Source organism: Eptesicus fuscus, chromosome 15 (assembly GCF_027574615.1).
Source record: "Eptesicus fuscus isolate TK198812 chromosome 15, DD_ASM_mEF_20220401, whole genome shotgun sequence".
NCBI classification, from domain to species: Eukaryota; Metazoa; Chordata; class Mammalia; order Chiroptera; family Vespertilionidae; genus Eptesicus; species Eptesicus fuscus.
In genome coordinates, this window is record NC_072487.1 from 7,678,617 (window position 1) to 7,700,341 (window position 21,725).

Sequence of the window (21,725 nt, forward strand, 5' to 3'; positions counted from 1 at the left end):
TGTACTTGAAAACTTACTTCATAGTGTTCATATTCATCAAGTCTGAATGAGTTGAAATTAAAGAAGCCATACTGCATTGCCTAAAATCCAAAGGAAAGCTTTTAAGAACAAAGATGCAAATAAGAAATGATTTCCAATCCAATTTCCTAATATCAGGAGGCACCCTCCAAAAACCATTATCATATTCAGATTATGTTGCACTGAATAGTTTTCTAAAGAGGTGGAATATGTCTTATAAAGGCTCCCAACTAGTTCTAACTAGTTACTAGTACATCAATATTTACTTTGAGATTTGATATTTTATCTTATCCTATCTGTGCAGAGCTAAAAAAAAAAAAAAAATCAATCCTTCAAAGTAATCCCTCTTATTAGATCTACACGACTCAGGCTTCAAATATAATGCACGAACTCAATAGCCCCCAAACAATAATAGAGGAAAGAAAGGTTAGTTTATCACAAACGAATCCCACACACTTCAAAAACATTTTCACTTTCAAATTCCTCTTGGGTTAAGAGATTAATATTTCCTCTATAGCCCAGAGATCAAACACTAAAATTCAAAATTCAAAATGTCTTCTTTCATTTAAAAACAACAAAAAACCACACGTAAGTTTTCCGTTCTGGGTTGCAGCGGGTAGAGCATGCTATGTGAAATGAGCAAAGGATCTATACTCTGAGGCAAGGATGAGCTGGCTGCCTCAGAGAAGTATTCTCTGAGCCAGACAGTATGTACGCTAGAATTCTTGATCAACAAGGTAATCTTGTTAACTAATGTTACCCCAATAAATGTAATTTAAAAAAATAGAAAACAGCAAAAAACATGGGTGACTTTACAAATCCAGTTTTCAAAATTTAAAGTACTGAAATATAAATGAAAAAATATGAAGATACAATACCAAGCAAAAAGGTCTCATTTTATGAAGTGTAGTTATTTAAATGCTAGCTCCAAGACCAAACCCATGATGAATTTTATTTCCTTGAATTCAAAATACTCAATATATGTCATGATATTTGGACTAGAAATGTTCCTAACAGAATGATGCAATAAAATGCAGTTTATAGGAAATTTCTATTCTTCTTTGAATTTCATAAGGAGATCCCATTAGAAGTAGCACTAATAGCATTTATAAATGTTTCAGGCACACAATATTCTAAATCAGTCACAAACAAATGCTTAAATTAAAAATCAGAAGCTGTTGACTTCAATAAAATTAAATATATTGTGAAAAGTGCAATCTTTGACTTACAGTTGCTAATTAGATCTGGCTAAAAACAAAAACAAACAAACAAACAAACTAAGTGGGGCCACTGTGGCTCAATGGTTGAGCAACGACCCAGAAACAAAGTCACCCGTTGGACTCCCAGGTTTCAGGCTCAATCCCCAGTAGGGGGCGTGCAGGAGGCAGCTGATCCATGAAATTTCTCTCTCATCGATGTTCTCTCTCTCTCTATCCCTCTCCTTTCCTCTCTCTCTAAAAATCAATAAAAATGTATTAAAAAAAAAAAAAAAAAACTAAGGCAAGAATTAACAACAGACAGCTATACACTGTTACAGACCATTTCCCAGGCCCTCAAAGTTTTTTTGCTCTTTTCTGAAAGGTGGTGGGAAATGAGAAAAGGTTGGCCCAGGGTCCTGACCGTGCACCTGCCAACATTAGCAGCTTCCTGGGGTCCATCTGATGGGCTGTAACTCAGTCAGGAGGGATCATGTAGACCTGCCATGCCTCCTCTCCTGAGAGAGCCCATCACCTGCTGAAACTGAGGCCTGGGGGGGCTGCCTCAGTCACCTGCACCCGTCCCAGAGTTGCTGGACTCAACCCCAAAAGAATTAAAAGGTATACTAATTAATCTCTGACTTTGTATACTAATTAGTCCTCTCATCTTAATCCACAACATTTCTGTCAAAATTCTCAAAAACCCACCAAAATTCAGCATACAAGAAAGTAAAGCTGGGTTCCTTTTGCCTCTGAAAACACAAGTCCCATAAACACTCGAGAGGTCACTGAAGGCTTACTGATTCATAGGCTACTGACTTAAAGTTCTAGTTGCTTGTGCTGTCCTGACATCCAAGAGATACACCCAAGGGAGTGAGGCTTACCACCGGGGTCCGCTGCGCCCCGAACTCCAGGGGATCCTGTTCTTTTGGAATCCCCTGGTGCCAGAGAAAGCAAGCAGCCTGGTTATAAAACATAGGCGCTACTTTAAAGTAGCTTTTCAGTAGTGACCTATTTGATTTTATACGTTAACTAATGGGCTATTAGTATACAAACTTGGCTATTCAGATCCTGTGAATTGGAAATTGACTGCTTGAAGACTCAAAACCAAGTGTACGACACTGTTATAAACATGTAAATAGGATTGGTGGGAATCCTATTTATGTATCTTATGCAAACACATAAATCCAAGAGAAGTTGGGAATCAGTAAATCTATTGCCATTCTGTTTTTCTCTGAAGTCACAACACATTCAAAGTCTGGATTTAGAACCCAATTACCTAACTGTCTGATTGTCCACTGTTACTCAAGTGGCTTCTCCACTCATGCAGAGACGCTTTCAGATTCAGAACAAACTTCCCCAGTGGGGGCCCTTCTCATGTTAGTGGAGAAATGGGTGGAGGTCTTTGGGGGGAAGACCTGTCTTCCCTGGGCGGTGCTCCGTTCTCCAGCACAACAGTGGGGGCGTCCGCAGTCACCTACCTTCTTCACCGCGTGAAAACAGTCCAGAAGGGTAATGAAGAAATTGCAGCTCCCATAGGCAGCGTCTCTGAAATCCCAAGAGCATTGAAATACGCAGCTCAGTTAATTTTCTGCAGAACATTTACTCAACACAAAGCTGACTAGAATTTAAAATCGAACATGCACTCAGAGCAAGTCTCAGGGGGTGGGGGGAGAGAAGAATATTTGTTGTTTGGTTTTTAAATAAAAGTCACTGATATAAATTTCACTGCCGTTTCTACCACCTCCAGTAGATACCGTTTAATAAACAGGGATCAATAACCCACTTTCTAAATTGTGAGAGATCTCTCTGGATCAGCTTGGGCTTTGATGGTTGAGCTTCAAGTTACCCATCAACCACCAAAGGGCAAGATATTTGAATTCTCTCTTCATACCACAAAATACAGTACCAACCTGTTACCAGGAAAGACTGGTTTTTTATTCTGTATATATGTATCCCTGTGTGTGCGCGCGTGTAAGCACACGTGTACTTGTATATACCTCCATCCAAGTAGGCAAAAGAAGGTAGTATCTGAAATACTAGGTGCAAGCTAAAACGTTTTTCTCCTCTCATTATGTTTTTACAATTTTACACTTTTTAACAATTTAACTGGGTAACTTCTCTCTGATCCTTAAAGAACACAGTACCACTAAAACCCCAGGAATGACGGCACCGACTACGCTTAGCAGAATCGCTCTGCTCTTGGGAAGTGCTAACGTCAGTTTGCAGTCAACTCGGCCACAGCTGCACCAACACTCAGCAACACTCACTGCACGGCTCTCACACCCCTGAGGGTCTTGTCCAGAAAAACAAGGCGCTCCTCCACGGCCACCCTCTTCTCCTTTCTCACTACCCGGAGCCGTTACCAAGCGCACCTCTGGGGAATGGGGAATTAGTAAGATAAAATCCACTTAGTTATGCTCAACCTAGACATGCCAGACCACCGTGCCTCTCGGCATGGCACATCCGGTCCTTCTACTGGTGGCTACTGGTGCTGGCAAGTGCCTGCCTTAGTTGTAATATTACTAACCTGAGAAATCAAACTGCACATTTAAACTGTTTAATTCTTACACAAACCTTAAGAATGTCGGTGGTCATAGCAGCATTAAGCTAACAGTGAGGAAAAGTTAGGGCGTCCCTCTCAGCTCCCACAGCGTCAGAGTTCCTGGCTGGCCTGGCCCCAGTTCCTGAGGAGTGTGCACGCTGGCCTTCACGAGGCTTGCGCACATTTATTATACCTGCCACTCTGAGTAAGCTTCAGAGTTTAAAAGCTGCTCTTCTAAAGCTGGAAGTGGCCTGCATTTTACCAACAGCTCATTGACAACATTCGGGAAGGAGAAAAGCAAAATGCCCCGCGGCAGCGATTCTCAGAGCGCGGTCCCTGGGCCAGCAGCATCAGTGCTACGTGAACTGTCAGAAACATCAAGTCTTGGGCTCCCCTGACCTGCTGGGTCAGAAGGTCTAGGGGTGGGGCAGGTGATCGTGATGTACAGCTTAAGGATCACTAACTACAAAATCAACACAAATACTTATTTCATAGAAATAATTTTTCATGAAATAGGAATGTTTTTAGGAAGAGAAGCTAGTTAAGAAAGTGAAGTAGTTCCTCTAAATCAAAATCAAAATTATCAGTGGAAATAGGATGAACTGTCACGTGACATCCTGATGTTTTTAGTCACGTCTCCTCCTCAGCCAGGATGTTATCTTCTTAACCAACTGACAGCTCCTATCCGATCCAGGTAAGGCATGTTGATTCAGTCTTTGCATTCGATGCCTATTTTTGGAGAACCTACTGTGGGCCAAACCTTGCTCTAGTCAATGATGATCCAGCAAGCTTTCACCTGGGCTCGGCCTCAGTTCTGCCTCACATGTCGCACTGTCTGAATGGCCAACAAGAACCTTTCCTTGTTCACTTGTCTGTTTCATCAACACCTCTGTCCCCCCCAAGCAATCAGGCTTCTTCAAAACAGCAGCATGGCAGCTAAGGATCTGGATGCAAGCCTTGGCGGGAAGAGGGGGCTTGGCACTATGATCACTTAACAAATTTGGAAAATCAGATGCAAATCAATGGAGTATTGCTCAGAAACTGCAAAACAATGTCAAGTACTAGTTTTTAGGAATAACAGCTTTCACAGGATATTGTATTCATAATAGCCCAACACCTCAAATAGCCCAAGTACCTATCAAAAGGACAATGTAAATAAATTGTGACAAAGTCAGTGAATGGAATGCTATTCCATTACTTTCTATTACGAATGTAGTAAGAAGAAAAAGAATGAGCTGCAGATACCAGCCACAATATGGACCAATCTCATAGGTAGCGTTTAAAAAGCTAGATCCCAGCTCTCCAAAATGCACACTGTATGACTCCATTTATATAACGTTCAAAAGCTAGGATAAAGAAGCGCTCCACCGAACACCATTATCACTGTTTATCGATGTGCCTGTCACTCAGGTACTAAAAATACAAGCATTTTTTTCTAAAGGAAGCACATGGTTGCCGTTATATTTTAGGTGGAGAAGAAAAATGAAGCACTTTCCAGTTTAGAAAATATAATCACCCCTTTCTACCCCTTCCAATAACAGAGTGTTTAAGGTGATGCGTGCACTCGGAAGAAGGGGTGGCACTGGGTTCAGAGTAATTCTTCTGCTTTACTAAGTCACTAACATACAGTGTGGAGTGCAACAGGCCACCGTCGTAACAGACTGCAGACTGTCCTCACGGATCTATGTCATGGAGCAAGTCCGTGGCTGGTCCTGCAAAGCCACTGAAGGAGGGGGTGCTGCCTGACAGGAGGGAGACCCTCCCGAAGCTCGTCCACAGCGAAGGCGGATTACCGGGTAGAGCCTCCCATTTTAAAAGGAAGCCCACACCTTCAAAATCGGGCATCTGAGGTTTATGCAACAATCCTAAACCTACGGATTTCTGAGTGGAAGAATAATGCGATATTTGAGATTATCCATACAGCAGGCAACAGGTAAAATTATTTCACACATTCACTACACATTCAGCACCATATAAGCATTTAGATTATATAGTTAAGTCAAATATTTTGTAAACAGGTAGAAACACTTTCAGAACTTAATTTAATTTAAAGAAAAAGGTTTTTTCCCCGAGATCTTCAGCACAACCACGTAGTAGGTGTGAGAGGAGAGTGAGGACGGCACCCTTCACGCACAGGCATCGCTCATCTAGCAGCTCCGAGGCACAGCCACTGGTTTTTCTAGTAGTGATGCCACGTTAGCAGCCTCACCCACTATCTCTGCTGGCTGTGTCCTCAGGAGAAAAGGGTTAGTTTTTACCCCAGAAATTAACTAGTGGGAAAATTTATTTCTTAATCCCTCAGGAACCAAACTCCTCCGAGGTAGCTTTGAGTACCCTAAGTCAGGAGCCTCATCTGACGGTTCCATCAAGGGGAGTGGTTCTCAGCAGAGCAACCCGCACCACACGCCAGGGTCATCGGGCAACGCCTGCGCACCTTTTAGCTTTGACAATTGTTGTGGGGGCGGAGGTGTCACTGGCATCTAGTGGGCAGAAGCCAGGGTGCTGCTGAACACCCTACAATACACAGGGCAGCCCCACAACAAGATACCAGTCGTGTACCTACTGAGTAAGCTCTCCCCGGGTTACCTGCCCTCGCCCTAGCAAGACTGTTTACCAGGTCAGCCTTTTCCCGAAACCCCTGCACCCAGGTATTTCTGGCAAGGGCCTGAGTAAATGAATCTACCATATCATCTTACATTTACCTGAAAGGAATGTAGGATGTATCGCCGAACATTAATATTGAATATGCTTCTTCTGGAGTTCTCCCCAAATATATAACCTACATTTGAAAAGAAGAAAAGGGCAATTTACTTCTAAATGAAGATGCAGTGCTGTCGCTGCCAAGCTCCCTTCCATTTCTAGCCTGGTTCCCCGGCCTTCCCAAGGACCCAGCCACCCAGCCCTGCCAGTGACTCCTCTTTTGTTTAAATCTGCCACAGCTTGTTGCTGTTGTTGCAATAAGAGCCGTGACCAACAGGTTTCCGAAAGAGCTGTTTGCGGCAGGAAGTACAGCAATTTAAAAGCAGATTTTCTAGCCCCGGCCAGTGTGACTCCGCTGGCTGGGCATCCTCCGGAGTGCCGAAAGGTTGCCGGTTCGATTCCCAGGCAGAACACATGCCTGTAGCAGGCTGAAGCCCCAGTAGGGGGAGTGTAGGAGGCAGCCAGCTGATGCTCCGCTCTCACATGGGTGATGTTTCTCCCCCTCCCTTCCTCCTCCCTAAAAATAAATTAAAAACAAACAAACAAAGACCTACAGTGATTTAGATAAATAAATAAAAACAGATTTTCTAGGTCAGAGCACATGCTTCCTAAACATCCACGAAGTGACAGTAAAGAGGTGTGTGGGGAATGGGGCTGGGGGTGGACTGGGATGGGGATGGGTGGAAAGGGGCACAAAAGGAGAACAAAAATTTTGATTCACGCCACCCAGTAGATGTAACCGCTCATCATACTGTACACATTTCCTGTAAAACCGCAACTGCTTCCTTTATCTTCAGGAGAACGCTACGCTTCAACTTTCATCTCGAATACTTCAAGTAGAATCTTCAGCATTTGAGATCCATAGCTGGTATTCCTTGCATTTTCCAAAAATGTCTTGTTTTCTGCCTTGGCATTTTTTACTACGTATACAGTGTTATGCAGTGTTTGGTCTGCGGTCCTTTCCCCTCAATAGTTTATAGATGTTATTCCACCGTCTTCTCATTTCTAGTGTTGCAGAAGAATTTTACCATCATCCTCCCTTTCTCCTCTCTAGACACTTAGAGTAGAACATTTCACTGGCATCCCCCTAAATAAGTCACCCCACCCTCTTTAAGTTGCTAGGACTTCCTGACCCTCATTCTATCTGAAGACACAAGTTTTGTTTTGTTTTAAATCCTCACCCTATGATATTCTTTTCATTGATTCTAGAGAGGGAGAGAGAGAAAAATAGATCTGCCTCCTGCATGCATCCCGAAACCTGAGCATGTACCCCGACAGGAATCAAACCCACGACCCTTCGGCGCATGGGACCATGCTCCAACCAACTGAGGCACAGCGGCCAGGGCTGAAGGCACAAGTCTTCTCCAACTCAGAACCTGCCTGCAGGGCAGAGCATTTTCAGTTCCTGTATGGAGGGCGGGAGGAGGCTGGAAGTGTTATATTTGCACATATATCACCAATATCAGATTCCATTCTAAAGCTTATTGTAGCTTTACACTTTAAATTCTTTGTAGCAAAAAGTCACTGAAAAAGTTACAAAAGTTTTATCTCCATTATTTATTATACACTAGGAGCCCAGCACGCGATTCGAAATCGTGCGGCACCGCCCACCCTCGGGTCTTCAGTCCGGCCCTGCCTCCCTCCCCAGCCCCACAGCAGCTGTGGCCGCTGCTGGTCTGGCCCTGCCTCCCTCTCCGGCCCTTGAAGCAGCTGCGGCCGCTGCTGATCAGACCCTGCCCCAGCGCAGGTGCGCAGAGGCCCCTGCTGCCCCGCCCCTGAACCTGAAGCTGCGTTTGCAACCTCCTCCTGTCCGGTCTACCTGTTACGGTGTCCCAGTTAATTAGCATATTTCTCTATTATATGTATTATATGTATATAGATGAGTTGTTCCCACAGTAAATGGTGAGCCTTCTGAAGTGCGGATCCATATCTTATGTTTCATTGTAACTCTTGGTTAGTTCACTATACATGGACTCTGATTCACATAACTTAAATCAATATAAAGGAAATTTTAAAATAATTGATAAAAAGCTGATATAAATATATCATTGGACTAAGAGAAATTATAAAAATCCAAGATCCAGCAAGGATCTTTGAAACTGAGAGGACATGTCCCCTTAGCTTCCAAATAATATTTTATCAATTTTCAGTTTTAAGACTCATAAATGGAAAATTTCCCCAATGTATAGCCTGTTTCTCAATATGATTTATTTCACCCCTTTAATCTAAAAAGAATACAAAACTATAATTAACTCTACAGAATTTCTAACATTTATCTACAGCAGTGTACGAACCCACAGGAGGTATTACGAATAACTCAATTCCAAGAACTGCTTTGTTATCTAGTATCAAATAAATTTTCAAGTATACTATTACTGACTCATACAAGATTATAATTTATCATGAATTAACCACAAGATCTAATCTCATTCAACATATTATATTTGTTTATATATTACTTACTCCACACTTCCATCTTTTAAGCATCAACCTATCAATTAACTTTCTAATTTATTACTATTTGGAAAAACAGTATAATAATTATTTTTTAAAATATATTTTTACTGATTTCAGAGAGGAAAGAAGAGGGAGAGAGAGATAGAAACACCAACGATGAGGGAGAATCATTGATCAGCTACCTCCTGCACACCCTACATTGGGGATTGAACCCACAATCCAGGCATGTGCCCTGACCAGGAATCAAACCGTGATCTCTTGATTCATAGGTTGACATTCAACCACTGAGCCACGCCAGCTGGGCACAAATCTTTTTTTTTTTTTTAATATATTTTATTGATTTTTCACAGAGAGGAAGGAAGAGGGATAGAGAGTTAGAAACATCGATGAGAGACAAACATCAACCAGCTGCCTCCTGCACACCCGCTACTGGGGATGTGCCTGCAACCAAAGTACATGCCCTTGACAGGAATCGAACCTGGCACCCTTCAATCCACAGGCCGACGCTCTATCCACTGAGCCAAACCAGTCAGGGCCACAAATCTTTTAATAAAAAAATTTTCATTCAGCCCCTACTCCAACTTCCTCATTTTCTTCTAGTCTCCAACACACTTCCTTTCTCTTCTAAGACTTACTAGATAACATCAGTCTTTTCTTCATTCTACTTGGACTTCCTAGCAGACTCCTTCCAAAGAAACCACCCTTAAACAAAAAAACACAACAAAACAAATAAAAGGATACCTTGAGGCCAATGAAGGTGAGAATAGGATTTGATTCAGGTGTGTGTGTGTGTATGTATGTATGTATGTATACTGGTACATACACATAATTTAAGTAAATTAGTTCAATGAAATCCAGAGTATGTATGTATGTATGTATACTGGTACATACACATAATTTAAGTAAATTAGTTCAATGAAATCCAGAGACCTCTTTCCGATTTTCTAATAAGACCTCTCAAATTATAGAAAGTTTTCCTTAAGCACCAGATTAATGGTAATTCCTCCTGCTCAAGAATGCACTTCTTTGGTTTCGCTCTTTACTAACACTGCAATGGCATTATTTCCTTCTAACTTCCAAAACAAAAATAGTCTCTAGTACATTAAATAATTGTAGGTTAGCCTTGGAACACAAGTTCAACTCAAAAAAGACAATAATGTAACAATTTTTTCCTATGAGGAAACAAAACCTAATTACTAGAGATGAACTTTAAAAAATGTAGCTTTTAAATCCAGTTGGGAGAAATACAACCAAAGAAAATGAATAAGAATGAGAAAGAGAAGGAAAAAAAAAAAAATTCAGCTGAGGAATGCCTGTGTATGAACAGATAGTCTACTTACATAATGCTATGGTAAGAATGTCATGTGCCCCTGCCAATTCATATGCTGAAATTCTAGGTATTAGTACACGAGGCCTTTGGGAAGTACTTGGCCATTAGTGTGCAGCCTCAGAGATGGGCCTGGTGCTTACAAGAGACTCCAGAGACCCTCACCTCTCCCACAGGTGAGAGCCCTCAGCAGAGCACACGTCCCCCTGATCTGACTCCCAGCCTCCAGAGTGAGGAGTACATTTCTGTTGTTTCTAAGGGTCCCAGTCTGGGATTTTGTTAATAGCAACCCCAAAGAACTAAGATACAACTATCAAAGAAATATTTGCTAACAATCTATAATTTTAAATTTTATACCCATTCACCTTCTTTCCTAGTCAAAAGGCCTCCCCCAAAGGAAACTATTCTAAATTTGTTACTTAAGAAAAATCCTATAAATGGCTCCCCTATTAACACAAATTCTCAAATCAGTAAACTCTAAGTCAATGCAATTCTATGAAACATCACAGTGTTCCTGACAATTTGGAAGCTAAGTGGCGTCTCAGATTCTTTTGGTCCGTTTCACGAGAAGCCATGTATATGGAATGGCCACTCTGATTCCACGCTGATGTCCAAAACTAGGAAGCAACCAATGATGAACAAGAGGGACATTAAACAGCTGTGTAGCCAGCTTCCAAGACAGCCCCTGTAGTGCCCATCTCCTGGCATTTCCACCCTCACGGGTCCCACCATGAGTGGGCGCCTCTGTCTAAGCAACTGATGCTGTAGTAACGGCAAAGTGTGACTTTGGAGGCTAGGTCATAAAAGGCACTGTGGCTTCTGCCTTGCTTCCTCACGGACCCCTCACTCTAGTTCCAGGTAAAGCAAGCTATCATTCCACGAGGGCACTTGGCCAGATCACATGACAAGGACCGGATGGTCTCGTCCAATTACCATCAATAACTTGCAAGCATGTGAATGGGCCATCTTAGCAGTGGGCCCTTCAGCCCCGTCAGGCCTTCAGATGACTGCAGCCCAGGGGGATCCAGAAGCAGGCCTACCGCTGCTCCTTCTGGCTCCTTCTGATACCTCCCCCACAGACACTGTTTCAGAGAATGTTAGTTACTGTTCCAGTCACTAGGTCATGGGGTAATTTGTAATGCAGCAACAGGTAATACAGTAGCACAACAAATAATAGGGAAGTAATCATTTCAGTTTATTAAAAGTGGGTAAATAAATAAAAATATGTGACAAGGTCAGAGATGTTAAGGTCAGGAAGCCCCCACGGCGTAGGAAGCATCGATAAGGAGTGTATTGTTGCTTGGGTGTCTGTCTGTCTCTCTCTCTCTCAAGAAATCTCTCCAGTTCTGGCCGGTGTGGTTCAGTTAGTTGGAGCATTATCCTGTACACCAGAAGGTGATCAGCTTGCAGGTTGGGTCCCTGATTGGGGCGCATATGGGAAGCAACCAATCAATGTCTGTCTGTCTGTCTCTCTCTCTCTCTCTCTCTCTCTCTCTCTCTCTCTCTCTCTCTCTCTCTCTCTCTCAAATCAACTTAAACATTTGAAAAAAAAAGAAAAATATGTCCTAAGGAGCAAAAAGCCATCTCATAAGAATGCAATACTGGGCTAGAGAATACGTAAGAAATCAGTAGTGCGTTTCAGTCACAGTACAAGGATCTTTTTTGCTGAACAATACCGTAGCCATTTCTAGGACTCCCACCACCCCCATTTTCAAATTACCATCTGTCTGCCCCACCCCTGTGAAATTTCTGACCCTGGATTACTTAGTACTTATCTAAGTCTCACAACCTGGGAGGGGCCCAATTAGCAGTGGCTGAAACAAAAGGATCACAACCCGACAATCTCAAATAATAAAAACACGATTAAAAACTAAACACAATTATTTAGACACAGGCTTCTTAATTCTATTCTCATACAGACATTCTGAAGCTTAATCTATGTTACTGAAACATTACAAATCATATCTGACTCAAGAATAACACAAGAGTATTTAAATTCCACAACAAATGTTAAACCAGTAAACTATGTTCCAATAGTGTTCATGAGAAATGTCACATAATGTATCTACGTCAATATTTTCCATGTCACAATATGTTCATGTCAGCCAGATAACATAGTCTTTCTGTGCCATGAACTTGATCTTTTCTAATAAAACCAAACCAAAACAAAACAAAAAAAAACCACTCTCCAGAATAACACAGAATGTTCATGATTCAATATAAGTTGGAAATAAGCTTAAAGGTCCAACTACCGCATGAAAATGGTGAGCAGTGAAGGAAGATATATAATAAACAGCTTTATATGATAAAATAAGTAAATAAGATAAAATCACTTTCACAGTTTCTGCACAAATACTAGTAAGAAAAAAATTCTAAATTAATTTTTAGAAAAAGTCAGATGGTCTTATTTTTCAACAGTTTTAGTTCTTCAAATTGCTAGCCTATATAATAAAAGGCTAATATGCAAATTGACCGAATGGCAGAATGACTGGTCACTATGTTGCACACTGACCACCAGGGGGCAGACGCTCAATGCAGGAGCTGCTCCCTGGTGGTCAGTGCGCTCCCACAGGAGGAGCGCCGCTCAGCCAGAAGCTGGGCTCACAGCTGGCGAGCACAGTGGCGGTGGCAGGAACCTCTCCCACCTCTGTGGCAGTTGGGCATCCCCTGAGGGGTCCCGGACTGCAAGAGGGCACAGGCCGGGCTGAAAGACCCCCTGCCCAGTGAATGCATGTCGTACACACACACACACACACACACACACACACACACACATATATATATAGTACACATATATATATAGTAGGTTTGTATAGCGAGTCCCAATTTAGGTAAAGGGGAATCGGATGCCTGGAGTGGCAAACACTTATTTCCCAAGGCCAGGCAGCTCACAGATGTGAGGAACTGCCTGGAGGAAAAGTACACATGGATATACTATCTTATGGGTAGAGACAATTTTTTAAGACAAAAAAAAAATCTTAATTTAAAAAAATGAAATCTCCTAATTTTTAAACACTGGAAAAAACAAACCACTATTTAGAAATACTCCGAGTTACATAAAGCTGGCAGGCTACTACTTTCCGGCCTTGGTGTTGACTGCTCACTCAGATCACACTGCTTGTTACTGATGGAAGAGGGCCTACTGCTCAGGCCTTATTTATAGACAAGAAACCATGCTATCTCAAACAAGTACAGAAACAGGAAGGCATCCAAACTCCAGAGCTTAACAGATCTGCAACCAAATATCACATATGGTCAGAGGGCCTTTTCTCCTCACTCTTCCCCAAGGTTAACACCACCAGCAAGTGCGCATGCAGCTGAAATGTCAGGCAGGCTCACCAGGGTGAAGGGAAGTTGTGATGAATATGACGACTGCAGCCAGGTGCCTCCACCACAGGGCCTTTGCTCGGGCAGAGCCCGAGGGATGCTGCCCCCTCTCTGGGGCTCCAAGGCACCTCACCTCAGACTCCCTGGCGCCTGGTTCTTTTACAGCTGCCTGGTTGCTGTTCAACCCAGCCGTTCACAGACACTCAGGGAGGGTTTTGCCCGGGATGGGTGTTTACAAAGACTCTGGCTGTCCACCTGGTTCTGTCCTCCAGTCTCTGTTTCCCAGTCTCGACTGCTGTTTGCTAAACTGGATTATTATCCACTGTTTCCAGATCCTCTCCCCTCTGATCCCCTTGTTTAACTCAAGTGATCCCTGTATCCACCAGCCACCGTAACCAGAACTGACTAATCCAGGTCCAAAGTAATTAAATCATTATGAAAAAGTGGACCACAGGTTCAAAAGATCATCATTAGATATAAAATAAGGCCCTGGCCAAGTGGCTCAGTTGGTTGGAGCGGAGTCCTATACACCAAAAGGTTGCGGGTTTAATTCCTGGTTGGGGCCCATAGAGAAGGTAGCCGATCAATGTTTCTCTCTCTCCCTTTTGCTTCCTCTCTCTCTAAAAACATATTTAATAATAATAATAATATAAACACTTTACTGAAGTAACCTAGGAACCATTAGATAAAAGCAAATTTGAAAACAACAGTTTGCTATGTCTTTTAAACTCAGAATGCTTTAACCACAGAAAATGTTAGAAGCAATGGTTAATTTCCAGGCTAGCCATCAAAAGTACATTTAACCTATGGAAGAAGTAAATACTTATTATCTGCAGGAAAATACAAAAGTTGGGACAGTAAGATGGAACCAAAGTTGACAACCAGTAATATAAAATGTTAACTTTCTTTCTTTCTTTTTTTTTTTTTACAGAAATCTGATTTAAGTTATAGTAATGGTAGACAGAACAAGGAAAAAGAAAAAGAAAAGGCTATTTATTGAGTGCTTAATTTGTACAAGATACTCTGCCTAGAATAAAATTAGGGCCAGCTGGAGTTACTTAGTTGGCTGAACAATGTCCTGTGCACCAAAAGTTTGCCAGTTCCATTCCTGGACAGGGCACATACCTGAATTGCAGGTTAAAACCCTGGTTGGGACACCAATGGAAGGAAGCCAATCGATGTTTCTCTCTCACATGAATGTCTCTGTTTCTTTCTCTCCCCCTCCCTCCCTTCCTCTCTCTAAGCCTGTCCTTGGGTGAGGAATCCTATATAATAAAGAGGTAATATGCAAACTGACCCTCACAAGATGGCTGCCTACGACCAGGCCGGCAAGAAGGTTAGTGAGGGACGACCAAACGACTGAACAGCAGGCTGCGTGGGGCGACCAGGCCGGCGGGGGGCTCGGAGGGGGGCAGTGAGGGGTGACCAGGCCAGCGGGGGGGGGGGGGGGGGGGAGGGCCGGGGCAGTTAGGGGTACCAGGTCAGAAGAGGGGGGCAGTTGTGGGTGACCAGGCTGGTGGGAGAGGACAGTTGGGGGCGACCTGGCCAGTACTGGGGGAGGGGGAGCATTAGTGAGAGGCCATCAGGCCAGTGGCGGGGCGGGAGGGGCAGTTAGGGGTGACCAGGCAGGCAGGTGAGCAATTAGGAGCCAGTGGTCCAGGATTGTGAGAGGGATGTCTGACTGCCAGTTTAGGCCTGAGCCCGGGGAGTCAGACATCCCCCAAGGGGTCCCGGATTGGAGAGGGTGCAGGCTGGGCTGAGGAGACCGCCCCCCCCCCCACTAGTGCACGAATTTCATTGACCGGGCCTCTAAATAAACAAACAAACAAACAAATAAAATTAACAATAGTGGCTTTGTAATATAGTTTGATATCTGGTATTGTGATCTCGCCTACTTTGTTCTTTCTCAGGATTGCTGCAGCTATTCAGGTTTTGTTTTGTTTTTATCTCTTATGAATTTTTGGAGATTTTATTCTAGGTCTGTGAAATACGCCATTGTAATTTTAATGGGGAGTGCATTGAATCTATAGATTGCTTTGGGTAGTATGGACATTTTAATGATGTTCATTCTACCATTCCATGAACACGGTATAGTCTTCCATTTGTTTATGTCTTCCTCTACCTCTTCTACATCCTGTAGTTTTCCGAGTAAGGTCTTTTACCTCCTTAGTTTAAGTTTGTTCCTACGTATCTTAATCTTTTTGTTGCAATGGTAAATGGGATTGTTTGTTTCGTTGCTCTTTCTGTGAGTTCATTATTGGTGTACAAAAAAAGCATAGATTTCTGGGTGTTAATTTTGTATCCTGCTACATTGCCTAATTCATTTATTAAGTCTAGTAGTTTTCTGATGGAGTCTTTGGGGTTTTCTATGTACAATATCATGTCATCTGTGAATAAGGACAGTTTTACTTCTTCTTTTCCAATTTGGATGCCTTTTATTTCTTCTTCTTGTCTGATCACTATGGCTAGCACTTCCAGGAATGGTGAAAGTGGGCATCCCTGTCTTGTTCCTGTTCTTAGGGGAAATGGGTTTAGTTTTTGCCCACTGAGTATGATGTTGGTGTATGTTTGTCATCTAAGACTTTTATTATGTTGAGGTATGATCCCTCTATTCCCATTTTGCTGAGAGTTTTATTGGATTTTGTCAAATGCTTTTTCTGCATCAGCTGATATACAATAAATAAAATTAAAAGTCAGCTCAGAAGTCAGCTCAGTCTGAACCTAAACCTCCTATGCTTCATCCACTATACAGTGGCTTCTTCCAAATAGTTTTTATACAACTAGAAATTAATGTTTATATCTACTAGTAAAATAGCGCACCATCTCCATTTAAAAAACACATAAAAATTTTAAAATAAGAGAAAAATAGTTACAATTATTTCTAAAATTAATTTTTGTACATTGTAACTGTGCTAAAGAACCCCTTCTGGCCCTGGCTGGTGTGGCTCAGTGGATAGGGCATCGGCCTGCACAGACTGAAAGGTCTCAGGTTTGATTCCGGTCAAGGGCATGTACCTCGGTTGCAGGCTTGATCCCCAGCCACAGTCAGGGCGCATGCAGAAGGCAACCAAATCGATGTGTCTCTCTCACATCGATATTTCTCTCTGTCTCTCCCCCTCTCTTCCACTCTCTCTAAAAATCAATGGAAAAATATCCCCAGGTGAGGATTAACCAGAAAAAAAGAACCTCTTTTGTTCCCTAAATACTAATACATGTAACAGTTAATGTGATTGATATGTTTCATTTAAAACATTTTTTATTTAAAGCCTAGTTGTAAGTTCAGCTATTTCAATTCTTGAGTTTAATGTGTGCTATAAGTAAAAAAAAAAATAGTTGACCATAAATGATATATAAATAAAAATGCAGGAATGATTACACTCATTTTTCTAAACCCACTCACAAATGATGTGCATTTGGTTAGTGAATTTCCAACTTCCCAAGTGCTCACAGATGTTCTTAAAAACTAATGGGAAAAGTGCTTGCACATTTTAAAAATGTTTACCAAATGAGTTCCAAACCCACTAATACTGTGTTTAGATGATTTCAAAGCAGGTTGTAGCCTAGCGGTGCAGATCAGTGTAGTGTCGTCCCATGCACCAGGAGGTCCCAGGTTCAATTCCCAGTCAGGACACATGCCCAGGTGGTGGGCTTGATCCCCAACAGGGGGCATGCAGGAGGCAGCCAATGCCCACCCCCCTCCTCTGAAATGAAAACATAATTTAAAAAAATACTACATTCCTTAAAAAAAAAAAAAATAAAGCAGAATGTAAAATTTTGTTTTATGGTTTATTAATACAGCACTTTACTTTGAAAACTGGTAATTAAAGGAAAATTACCATTCATTCTGTCTTTTCAGTAGAAACTTTGGTTACAGGGTAACCAAAGAGCCTCAACTGGATGAGGGAAAGCTATGTTCCCATAAAAGAAAGCCCTACCCTGGTAGGAGCGTCGTCCAGTACATCAAAAGGCTGTGGGTTCGATTCCTGGTTAGGGCACACACCTGTTTCGGGTTAGATCCCCAGTTAGGGCGAATACAGGAGGCAACGGATAGACATTTTTCTCTCTCCCTGCCCCTTCCTCTCTCTCTAAAAAAATCAATCCTTGGGAGAGGATTAAAAAAAGAAAAAGATAACCAGCTAATAAATGAAGGATGAATGAAATAATTCAAAAAATGTTATCCTGAAACCCTAATAAAATTACTGATTCAGGCAAGTATTATCAATTATTATTTAACACATTAGATGCATGTTTGATGGGGAACCAAACATATGACTACAGGCAAATCCAAAATAATATCCCACAGAATACTTTTAAGCCCTAAGGAGAAAACCATACACTGAAGGGATTTGATGATTAGCACCTGATCCAGTGGTCATTTTTACCATCACTAATGGTAAGTGAGGTATTTTATGTTTTCTGATGTAATGCAACATATACTACCCAATGCATAAGCCTAGAGATACAACTTCTAGTTCACAAAAAATACAGAGAACAAAGAAACAAGTTTTAAAATATCACAAAGAAAAGAGGAGAGAAATTAAAAAGGTGGGACATTCTACAAGATAAAAGGACTGGTTCCTTCAATAAATCGGCCTTAGCAAACGGGGCCGTGTGAGAGCGCTTGAGTACAACCACCACGTCAACCTGGGTCAGGGACTGGCTCGAATGTTTTGGATTCACAAGGGAAATAGGAATATAATTTGGGTATAAAGATGGTAAAACATGCACTAAAAGAGAAGAACTGGAAAAAGCAGGTGATAAAGCTATACCAGTGGACACAAAGCACAGTATACACACATACATATGCACATGTCCTACTTTATAAAGAGAAAAGAGGTGTTTGTTTTTCAAGTAAAATGTCCCAAATTTCTCAAGTGTACACATATGGGTTTTGTACATGACATAATTTCTTTTTTTTTTTTTTACAACAAAATGACAGTTTCAAACTTTTATTTGTGAAATATTTTCTTAATCATGAATTTGCTACGAAAAGAACTTACTTTTCCACTGAAAATTTCATATCTGAAAAGACAGGTTAAGTACCACCACCCCAACATCTAGCTCAGTTTGTAAAATGATACGGTTCATTCATCTTTTTGTAAAAGAAAATTTCACTTATCCTTTATGCTCTTCAGCTCTTTTACTGTGTGATTCAAAAGGTTTTTAGTTTCGCGCTAATTTGTTACCAAAGATTCTACTCTTTGGGGCAGTTGATAAATCCATTCACGAGGCCACAAGAAGTTCGGAACCTTGAAATACACGGCAGACAAATGACAGCCAGCCTGCTCCTCTCACTTCTTACACCACTGATGGCGCCTGGCCATTCGGCAAAAGCCCCGGCGAGCATGGCATGTCAATCCTATTTTAGTGTTTGCATGTAAAGCCCAATCTCTTGTGCTTAAGGATAAAATAAATAGAAGTGTTGGTGCTTCATTCTCATGCCCCCTCCACACCCCGTTAGGGCCTTTAGAATCAGGAGGATGAAGGGAGCATCATTCCTTTGGGAGGCCCAGAGTGTAAAAGGGCAGAATCAGTCAGTCCACTTGGAAGTGACTTCTCAACAGTTCTTCTCCAGATTTTTTGCCTGTTTTAACATTATCCACCCCCCATTCCCCAGGCAATCACTAAAAAGCCTTACTGACTCCAAAATTCCTCAGCAACTCCTGAAAAAGTTGTCAAGGCTGAAGATCCATTTTTAGGAGAATTCTCATCATCTTACTACAAATTTCTAGTCAGTGGATTCAACCAGATCAAAACCTTCATGTACTTACTCTGATGTCAATCCTGTGAGGTATTCACATTATATCTGGACACTCCTTTGCTACTATTTCCTTTTCCTAACGCTTTTCTCCGTCTCCCCACCCAGCATCAGTACAGCTCCATGCTCCCACGTCTGCCAGCCTTCACGGCTGCAACGACTCTCGCTACAGCCAAGAGTTGTCATCCTCCTGCCAAGCTGGTTTCCAGCTGAGCCCAGGAATGAACTTAAGTGGGTGCCCAAATGGCTTACCTGGCACTTTCCTAACCAATCAAATCAGTGCTAACCTGAGAGCATAAAGTCCTGAAAAGATTTGTAAGCCAAAAATATATTAAGTCCTCCCCCCAAATTAACTTTGCCTGCTATGAAAAAGAAACCACAGGCCCCAAATGGAGTCAGAGTTGCTAAGCCGCACTAAGACTTCATACCTACCCTAACTGCAGCTTCGGCCGTCCCCGGAATGGAATTCTAACCCTATCCGTCCGGAATTTCCAGGTCAGCACTAATGAAGTACTCTGCTTCCAAAGACCTTGCCTAAAATTGTCCACTGCGGACCCTCCTTCTCGCTGTTTACAGCTCCTGGGCACCTTTCCGTTTCCCAGATGGGATGCTGCCCGCTGCATGCACTGTTAATAGCGCCAATTAGATATTGAACGCTACTGGGCTGAATTTATATTTACCAACATCAAAATACAAACCTATACGAAGTCAAAAGGCCAACACCAAACTGCAAACAAATATGCCAACAAATTTTCAATGAATATTCCAAGGAGTTACTGTTTTTAATCAGCAGTAAAAACAACAACAAAATTTAAAAAGAGAAATGTCTTATTTATAAAATGATCAAGTGTTTTGATTTCGCTTTTCTGATAACCCTTGTTTCCCACCACGCCCACAGCTACCCTCTCAGGCCTTCTTCACGCTGAGGTCACCAGGTCTGATTCCCCAGGAAGCCCCATGTTGGGGTCATCCCTTCGAACCTGAGACAAACGGCCGCCTAAAAACAGCGCAGGCGGAGCTCTGCAGTTCTGCTCCCGAGCACGCTCCCTGCCGCCAGCTCCGGCCCGCGGAAGACGGGACCACTTCTCCAGGGTTCCCTGTAATCTGTTATAAACCCCAAGAACTCTGGCTGTCTCCCCTTTTCTGTAAAGCTGTCATAATTTCCTCAAATCCTGGGGTTCCTCCCCAGTGACTCGCCAAGTAATGGGAGCAAACGCCCTCGTTAAACAGCCACCTCTCCATCCTCTCTTTTTCTTGGGACCTTGTAGGCTCTTTCCCCCGAAAGGCTTTTACAGCCAAGCACAACGGCCCGAAAAGATGGAAAAACAAACACACAACATCACACCTGGGTGAGCTTAAGAAATCACATTCTACAACCTGTGTTTCACAAATGCAAAGATGATAACAGAACTCAGTTATCTCAGAATTGTTTCTCAACCACTTTTGTGGGCAAAATAGGAAAACAACCCCCAAAAGGCCTTCATCATTGTTGTGAATTAGTTCCGACATAGAAAAAGAAATTATTCCATTTTGAGGTGAAATTTTAACTAGTACCACCAACTTTTGGTCTAATCAATGTCAATTCCCAATTATAAAACTATACATAAGAAAAGATATGTATTTTAAAAGGGAGGCAGCATGACAGAATCCAGTAACAAGCTGAGGGAAGAAAGGACGACCTCAGGAACAAAAGCAACCCCTTTGTTTTAAATTGAGGATAGTAATTACTACAACTTGGGTGGGTGGAGGTGGCAAAAGCATCCACGCTGTGCTTCTCCCCAGAATGGAGGCGCTGCTTCCCCTCAGATAAAAGATGAGGCCCTGTTCCCTGGGGGGGGTCGGGGAGAGGGAGGGGGAGTGGGGAGGGAGGAGGTGGACAGGGGAGGCTCAGCTGGCCGGAAAAACTATTGCTTAGGGTCCTGCAGATGAATCTAGGCAATAGAGAAAAACCGACTCAAAAAAACAAGCCCACAAATACCTCCCATATTTACAAACCAATGAAATTCATAACTCCTGTGTAACTATACACACTTCCACTGGCCCAACAGACAACCACTCAATGCCATGTGTAAGCTAGGGAGTATGTTACCCATTTCCTACACACTGACACACCACGTCCTCCTGCTAGACCTTCTGATGAGAATGAAGATAGTCTTAGAATCACACCTTAGTAAGGAAAAACTTGTATTCAAACTATAAAGCACTCTTACCTCATTTGGTATATTTTGATTTTTTTAAAAATATATTTTTATTGATTTGAGAGAGAAAGGGAGAGGGAAAGAGAGATAGAAACACCAATGATGAGAAAGAATCATTGACTGGCTGCCTCCTGCACGCCACACACGGGGATTGAGCCCACAACCTGGGCATGTGCCCTGACCAGGAATTGGACCGTGA

The 21,725-nt window shown here is 42.3% G+C and overlaps 1 protein-coding gene across 10 annotated transcripts in view; it reads right to left on the reverse strand.

Moving 5' to 3' along the window:
* Window positions 1–21,725, reverse strand: part of CDC14B (cell division cycle 14B) — a 90,557-nt gene that overhangs the window by 33,512 nt on the left and 35,320 nt on the right. For all 10 annotated transcript variants that reach the window (XR_008558261.1, XR_008558259.1, XR_008558260.1 and 7 more), the window contains exons 5-7: window positions 6,462–6,538; window positions 2,696–2,762; window positions 18–80 (exon numbers count right to left, since the gene is read on the reverse strand). Coding sequence is in view for 7 of the 10 variants with exons in the window: in XM_054727102.1 (XP_054583077.1) it covers window positions 18–80; window positions 2,696–2,762; window positions 6,462–6,538 (207 nt within the window). In the remaining 3 variants the exon portion in view is untranslated. The remainder of the gene's footprint in view (window positions 1–17; window positions 81–2,695; window positions 2,763–6,461; window positions 6,539–21,725) is intronic.